The following is a 7,899-nucleotide window of genomic DNA, read 5'->3' as shown; positions in this document are numbered from 1 at the left end:
AATCAATGATTAACGTGCTGCGTCAATAGCGATTTTGACGGGTCGTTACAACAAGGGCTGGACATACCCCCGGCCCAACAACAAAAGAAACATACAGTCCAACAAGACAAACAAGCAGATACATGAATCACCAATACAATCTGAAAAGCCTTAAAAAAATTAACCCAAACTATACTTGCAATCCACCAGAATAAGCTTCCAAATATCTGCAGCTCTCAGAGTAGCAACTATTTTCTTCACTTTCACCAACAACAGCTTTAAACGAACATGATTAATAATACAAACACTTAACTCATCAACAGTTCTTTTCTTTCGATTAAAGACTCTGTCATTTATCTCTTGCCATAAGAAGTACACACAAGTAGCAACCACCATTCTATTAGTAATGTTCCAAATATTATTCTTGTATGGATATTGAGCTAACCTTTGCACAATTTCATGAACATTATCCGTCAGACCTTTGAATATTAATATGTCTTTCATCTTTTTCCATACCACCTTACTATACTTGCAGCTATAGAACAAATGATCAATTGAGTCCCTACACTGATCACATAAAGCATACTTCAAAACCTGATTGGGCAACCATCTTTGAACCATTGTTCAATCTTTTTAACATAGTAAGCTATAGGATGAAGGCATGTTTAGGATCAAAATATCTAAACCAAATGACATGGTGTCACTCTATCTGGTTTCTATTCTTTCTAAAGTCACACCATACTTGACTTATAGAAAACTTCACCTTTTTGCCATCATTAGTAATCCACACATATTCATCAATATTATTATTAGTCACCCTACACCACTCATGTGGTATATTGAGTTTGTTATTATCGTTGTTTATTTTTATAAAATTATTGAAGTATATAAAATTTGTGGGTAAATCCTTGACCCGTAAATCTTTACGGGTACAAGTATGGTCTAAAAATATATACGTCACTGGAGATTTACAGACTAACAGGTTGAAAAAAAATCAGCAAATATGAATGATGGATCTAGTGGATTGGTACTCAACCCGCGGAAAACATCCATATGCACAAATCAAATATTATCATGACCTTTATGACTAAATCTGAGAAAGAAAATAAAACTATTGCATAAAGATTCATATCAATTTTTTATCCTTCAACTCTCCACTTAAATGAATACTTTTTTCATTCCATTGAAGCAACTTGAATCCTATGTTTCTTGCCACACGTTACCATCCCTACACATCATCTAATCTTCACCGTCCAATTTCTATTTAACTAAAATTAATCAACATCAACGGTGAAGATCATATCAATCCATAGGATACAAAATATACATACATACAACAATCCCAAAAGACGTGTGTGTTGTATGTTTTCCTCATCATTGCAATACTATATACTCCATTCGTTGGTGATTGGGAAATACACTTCAATCTACTTTCTTTGTTTTATCCGTACATCACCCGTTGAAATCAAGGTTTGTTATATCTATACATACATATTTCCATATCTATAGTTTATTGAAGCTTCTATATTTCTTAAATTGAATTGAAATTAAATAGAAATTGAATCGATTCATGAAGAAATTATGATGGGTTATGCTTTAATTGTGTAATTATAGTTGGGAATTATTTGGATTATAATTGAAATTAGGGTTATTGAATTCTTGTAATTTGGGTGATAATAAATTTCAGACCTTTTAAGGTTTTAAGGTGTTCGATAATGAAACTGGGTTTAGGATTTTTTTTTTTTTTTTTTTTTTTTTTTTTTTTTTTTTTTTTTTTTTTTAAGCAAAAAAGCTTAAAAAGTTGACTTTGGTATTATGGGGTAAATAAAGCTACGTTTTTTTTTTTTTTTTTTTTAAGCTAATTAAAATTCTTTTTATTTTTATCTGAATTAAAGATTTTAATCATATATATATGACAGCACATTACCTAGCATTTAGACACCTATAGTGAATTAAGTGACATATTCTACTTTTGGTTCATTATGTATTTGCTACAAGTTTATTTTGATTTTTAGGATATATTGAAGACCTATTACCTGATGTTTGTATCATATATGATGATGTTCAATGATTTTTGATGAAACTGTGTTTTCAGACAATTGAAATGCATTGGTGTAGAAAGATAGTAGTGGTTGTGGTTTGAGTTATACACGCGTGTAAGTTGACTTGGCTCCAACGTCTCTCAACCGTTGCTGATTTTATGAATGGTCAAACATGGAAATACAATCCTGTGTGTCTTGAACCATCAAGTGAAACGCAGCTGAATCGTATAGGACCTTCGGGAGCCATGTCATCACAAAAATCTTCATTAGTTTCTAGGTCATTGACTGATACAGTCCCATTACAAATGGGCCAACCATCTCATTTTGTAAATACACAACCAATGGCGTTAGTTGGTCAACATAATAATGGGGTATCATGGGGTACAGAATCACTTGACGATCTACTTAATTTCCCTGAAAATGTTATTTCCGGGAATTCGCAAATTGGGCCCCACAATACACTCGTTCCATCTGGTGATAATGGTAACGGAACCGACTCGAACTGGCAGAATTGGGAGGAACAATTAATGATCGGTGATGAATCAAATTGGACCGAACTTTTAGCTGATGTCGATGTTCCAAGCCTTGAACCAAAAGTACATGCCTTTTAATCTTTTTGCTTAGAAATTTATAATCGTCATTTAACTGCAACACTTTTGCATATAAATAAGGGGCTGATAAAATATGAAGGAACAGACTTTGGTCTAATTTCAGTCTTGGTTTACACACTTCTTTTATACTCAGAAAGAGGCTAAATCTTTTTCGATAAAAAAGGTGACTTTTTAAAAATGTTGACTAGAACGTATGGGTAAATATTGACGCTTAATTAAGAATATTACCCTAAACTAAAATCTTTTGATTTATAGTGCAAACAAAGTGTGTCGCCTCAAATAGAAGTTTGATAAAAGTGGTCAATTGTTGTGTTGTAACTATATCAATATTTATAATAGGTGTCATGTAGCCTTGTTGTTCATGTTCACTTAGTATTATAATCTTGCTACAATATTTTGTTAATTTGTAGCATGTCGTTTTTGCAGCAAACGCAAATCGTTTCTCAACCTCGTGTAACAAGTATAGAAGCATGCCCTGTTAGCAGCCCATCATCTAATGGAGCCTCAATTAAAGCTCGAATGCGTTGGACACCCGAACTTCATGAATCTTTTGTTGAAGCCGTCAACCATCTGGGTGGTAGTGAACGTAAGTATTTTTTATTATCGGCTCCATCTCGTTTCGATAATATTGCTTTTTAGGGTTTATTTGGATAGATCGTTTCAATTTATGTTACTGATTTTTGTCTTTATTTTAAAGGAGCTACACCAAAAGGTGTCTTGAAGCTCATGAATCATGAAGGATTGACAATTTATCATGTGAAAAGCCATCTGCAGGTATGTATTGGAGATTTATTTATAAAAATCTTTTTACTTTAATCAGAGTCTCACATTTTGACTCCCGAGGTCAAACAATTTTGAAATTATATGCGATCGAATGCTGAAAGATTTGTTGCTCTTTGGAAAAATAGTTGTTCGATAAGCTCCCTTCTGCATTTTTTATATCTGAGAAACTTGATAAGCCCTCTTTTGAATATCTGAGAAATAGTTATTTTGATCATAGAACATTTCAGATTGATGTTTTATCTGTTACTTTGATTTCAGAAATACAGAACAGCTAGATACAAGCCGGAGTTATCCGAAGGTAATCCTACCTGCCAATAATAAAGAGATAAATATGTAGAAAATTAATGTAAATCATTTTTGGTGATAACTGATATATATAACACATACAATTGTCTTATGATCTTGCATTCAACTATGAACAATGTCGAATCCAGGGTTGCAGAACATGGAATTACTCGGTTTTTGCAACTTGGGGAGTACTCGGTCAAACTCGGAAAATCGGTCAAAACTCGGGATTACTCGGACAATCGGTTAAAATTTGTCAAAGTAAAATCTGGTCAACATCCGAGTACTCCTCGAGTTGCTGAGTACTCCCTAAAAAGTCCCGACCGAGTACACCCCGAGTAGCGATTTTTGCAACCTTGGTTGAATCTGTTACCTGCGCTCATGTGAATTGGGTACCTTTTTTTATAATAAAGGATGCAACTATACTTTGTTTTTGAGTGGTTTTCTTAATACAGGAACATCAGAGAAAAAGACAACTTCTATCGATGAGATTGTATCTATGGATATTAAAAACAAGTTAGTCTCTCTTTCTATAGTCACATATACATGTATATGTGTACTCATATCATTTGACGTGAATTAGACTATTATCATTTAATTATATTTGCTATTTGCTATTGTTATTATTACTATTAGGAATTAGGACTAGGATACAAGTATTAGTATTATATCATAAATTAGCAACTCTATAATATAGGATATGATTATTAATAGGGCCCTGATATCCCTGCAAGAGGTTTGAGGTTCGAATCTTGTGATGGCCAAGGAAGGGTTGGAAACAGTCGGGGTGTAATTTTGATGGGTTGCGTAAAGTAAAACCTTATAACTTTTTTAATTACGAACTTGAGAAGCAAGTTACTTTACCTGCAAGTTACTTTACCTACAAGTATTAGGCTTCGGTTGTTTTTAGTCTAGATAGGCTCACTAGATTATAATTCTTGTTATGTTGCGTTTGAACGGTTGTTTTGATATTATTGAGAGTGTTGGTTTGACTCTCAAAAGTAAGCCGTGGGAGATATAATTTTTCGAGAGTCGATTAAGCTATTTTCATATTGCTTTTTCTATTTTCAGCTCAGTTGCATTCTATAATCTAATTGTTTTCTATCATTATTGCAAAAAAAAATTCCAGATGGGATGTTTATTCTACATTGATGCAGTCTGCCTTAATTGCAAAAATGTTATAATTTATTTGGTTCACAAGGTTATTTTGATTTTGATATTTGGTGCTTGCTTTACAAGAATATAAATTTTGAGATCTTGATTTGTATATATATGATAAATAGTCCAAATTGTGAACTTATGTTTATGGTTTGATTACAGGGCATTGGGTTTTACGGACGCCTTGAAACTGCAGATGGAAGTCCAAAAGCAACTTCATGAACAGCTCGAGGTATGCAAATAATAGCATATTGTATGTTGTTTTTCTTTTCTTAAGGCATTATATAGTTCAAATGAGTTATTTGATTACATGGTTAAAGGGGTGTTGGATATCTGTTACAAAATGGGCTGTGTGCTTATTATCATAGAATTAGATAGATAATCAATTGTAATTGTGATAAAAGTTAATAGTGTAGTTTATAATTTGTAGAATGAATTTTCAATAATCGGAGATTCATTTCGAAGATGAATCCGAATCATCCCAAGATAGCTTAATGGTTGGGTCCTGGCATTCTCACTAGAGGTCTAAGGTTCAAATCTTACTAGCAGCATATCAGCATATCTCAGTGTTGTAGACGGCCGCCGTCTCGGCTGACTAGTCGATTTGATGACTAGTCCGTCCCATTTCGTCCAAAAATGTCTAATTAGTCGGTCAACGCTAAAAAGTCAGGTCAAAGTCGGGTCTGGGTCGGACCAAACTCAAGGTTGGTAAAAGTTAGTTCAAAGTTTTAATATTTTTATACTCAGATTTCGTGCCATGTATATTTGAAATATTTACGTTTGATGTATTTATGTTTGATGTACTTATGTGTAATATATATATACACATATTAAAAGTCAACGTTAGTCAAAATCTGACCTGACCCCGACTCGACCGACTAGTCGTTTTAATGTTCTGACTGACTCGTCTCCATCTCGCGACTTTTTCAACCTTGGCATATCTTGGGGTGACCAGGGAAAAGGGTAGGAAACGGTCAAGTAGAACCCTTTTAGGTTGAGTAAAAAAATATGTTTCTTCCTCGCGTAGACTAAACAAGGAAAACATGATCCATTTACTCGTTTATTTCGAATGTGTTTGCAGTTTTTTCAACCTTTCATGAATTTAATTTTGTAATAACTTGCCCAGTCATCTGTAACTAAACGCACCTTAAAAGGCTCATCTGATCAAAAATTTGATCTTCTTTTTCAGATCCAAAGAACCTTGCAGTTACGAATAGAAGAACAGGGAAAATACCTTCAAATGATGTTTGAGCAGCAAAGAAAGATGGAAAACGAAAGGTTAAAGTCGTCATCATGTAATCTAGATGACGACCCATCAAATGCAACCGAAAAACCAAAGGCCGATCACTGTAAATCAGATGATGATATCCAAAAGTCAACTGAACTGACCGACCAAAAGTCAAAGTCAATCTCTGAAATACAAGTACAGGATGCAAACTTATCTAATGTCAACAGCGGATGTAGTCCACGCTCTTTAAAGCGTCCAAGACCTGATCAAGCATCCACATCATGATTTATAACGATTAATTTTCAAACTTGTGTGTCCCATTTCTCTTCCTATTGCTGAAAGTTATTAAGATTTTTAGGGTTTCTGCACTTGGAGATAAATTCTGGATCTTGCAAGTAATGTAGGTTTTTCTTTTTCAGTTTATCTCGTTACTATATGGTTAATAGCAATAATTTAAGTCCGTAATAAACAAGTTATCTCTTTACGAAAGTTGTCTTGATTTCTTTAGACTCTTTGTCTTGCCTATGGGATGTGTGAATCTGTATTCAATTTGATTATCGTAATAATCTTTGAAAATCTGTATTAACGATTGTCAATTTGATGATTAGTTTTGAATGTATCTGATGAATCTATTGATCTAATCTTCTATGTGTGAAACCTTATGATGAATTTTTCAATTCAGACTTCAATTTTTTATGACTTTTGTGGCAGCATTATATTTACAAATTTATTCTTTTTAATTTTTCTATTAATACAATATCACAGAGAGTATTAATTATCTAAAAGCAAAAAAACAACAAAATCAATGGATATGCTTAGTCATATATATGTTTATGAAGTCATTAAGAACTAAACCATATATTACTCCATCACCTAATATTCGTACTGTTATCCAGAAAACAAATTCATCTAATTCAATCAAGAGAATAATTTGATAAAATCATGCTATATATATAACTTCTAATCATAAAGCATTACAACCACCATGATCAGTAGTTAACAGCAAGATCATATATTATTTAGGTAAAATATAACTGCAATTTCTCGCGATATCTCAAGATTTATTGCATATATTTCTTATAAAGAAAGTTTTAATTTTTCTTCAATTCGGCCTATCACCTCATCAATCGATTTGATCTCCTTATCAACTAAGTCAATCACGCTCTGCAAATTCTCATGTTTGATCTCATTAATCGCGTTCTCATCAAACAAACATTTCACCATCGAATGTTTTAAGCCTTTCTCCCTTTCTCTCTCCAAATGCTTCTTCATTTTGGCTATGTTTCTCTCAAGAAACGACTTGTGATCTTGAGTAGCGTTTGCGCTCCACAAATTCGATCCTTGGTACCTCTTAATCACACGACGCGCTTCAGGAACCGATGGCCAAACGCTCGGTGGGCCATCATCGTTCTCATACATCACAAGGCACATATCAACATCACATAAAGTCTTCAACTCATGCGCCTTCTTCAACAAACTAGTTTTCCTCTTCTTGAAGGTTACTTTCCTGACTCGTTCATCAGCCAAGAATTGGTACTTGATCGGTGAACGAGTCATGGTCTTTTTGGTGAATAAAAGGGAATGCATATACATTTATACAAACTTTGATTATACATAAACACAATATTGGTAACATTGATACAAAGATAGACAATGAATTAATTTTGCATTAAAGTAAAATTTATGAAAGTTTTACCATATTATAAGTTAATGTTTTGTAAATATATTTATTAACGCGTAAAAGTTAACTCGTATATATTTTTCTGTAATGTTATTTATTTTATTTGTCGTGTTGTATATAGATTTACACGAA

At 33.1% G+C, this 7,899-nt stretch overlaps 2 protein-coding genes across 2 annotated transcripts; one reads left to right on the top strand and one right to left on the bottom strand.

Annotated features, from left to right (window-relative positions):
• The first annotated feature begins 1,304 nt into the window (after nt 1-1,304).
• LOC139866104 (protein PHR1-LIKE 1-like) lies at nt 1,305-6,666 on the top strand. Its single transcript, XM_071854238.1, has 8 exons — nt 1,305-1,449; nt 2,075-2,617; nt 3,059-3,218; nt 3,330-3,406; nt 3,674-3,713; nt 4,156-4,216; nt 5,021-5,090; nt 6,048-6,666. Exons 2-8 carry the CDS (start codon nt 2,180-2,182, stop codon nt 6,369-6,371), a joined length of 1,170 nt encoding a protein of 389 aa, XP_071710339.1. The 5' UTR covers nt 1,305-1,449; nt 2,075-2,179; the 3' UTR covers nt 6,372-6,666.
• Nucleotides 6,667-7,163: 497 nt separating this feature from the next.
• LOC139868963 (agamous-like MADS-box protein AGL80) lies at nt 7,164-7,643 on the bottom strand. Its single transcript, XM_071857298.1, has one exon. The coding sequence runs from the start codon at nt 7,641-7,643 to the stop codon at nt 7,164-7,166; it is 480 nt and encodes a 159-aa protein (XP_071713399.1).
• Between the last annotated feature and the right edge of the window lie 256 nt (nt 7,644-7,899).

Source organism: Rutidosis leptorrhynchoides, chromosome 9 (genome assembly GCF_046630445.1).
Source record: "Rutidosis leptorrhynchoides isolate AG116_Rl617_1_P2 chromosome 9, CSIRO_AGI_Rlap_v1, whole genome shotgun sequence".
In the NCBI taxonomy this organism is placed as follows: Eukaryota; Viridiplantae; Streptophyta; class Magnoliopsida; order Asterales; family Asteraceae; genus Rutidosis; species Rutidosis leptorrhynchoides.
Note: the sequence above shows the minus strand (reverse complement) of the source record. Positions and strands in the feature narration are given on the sequence as shown.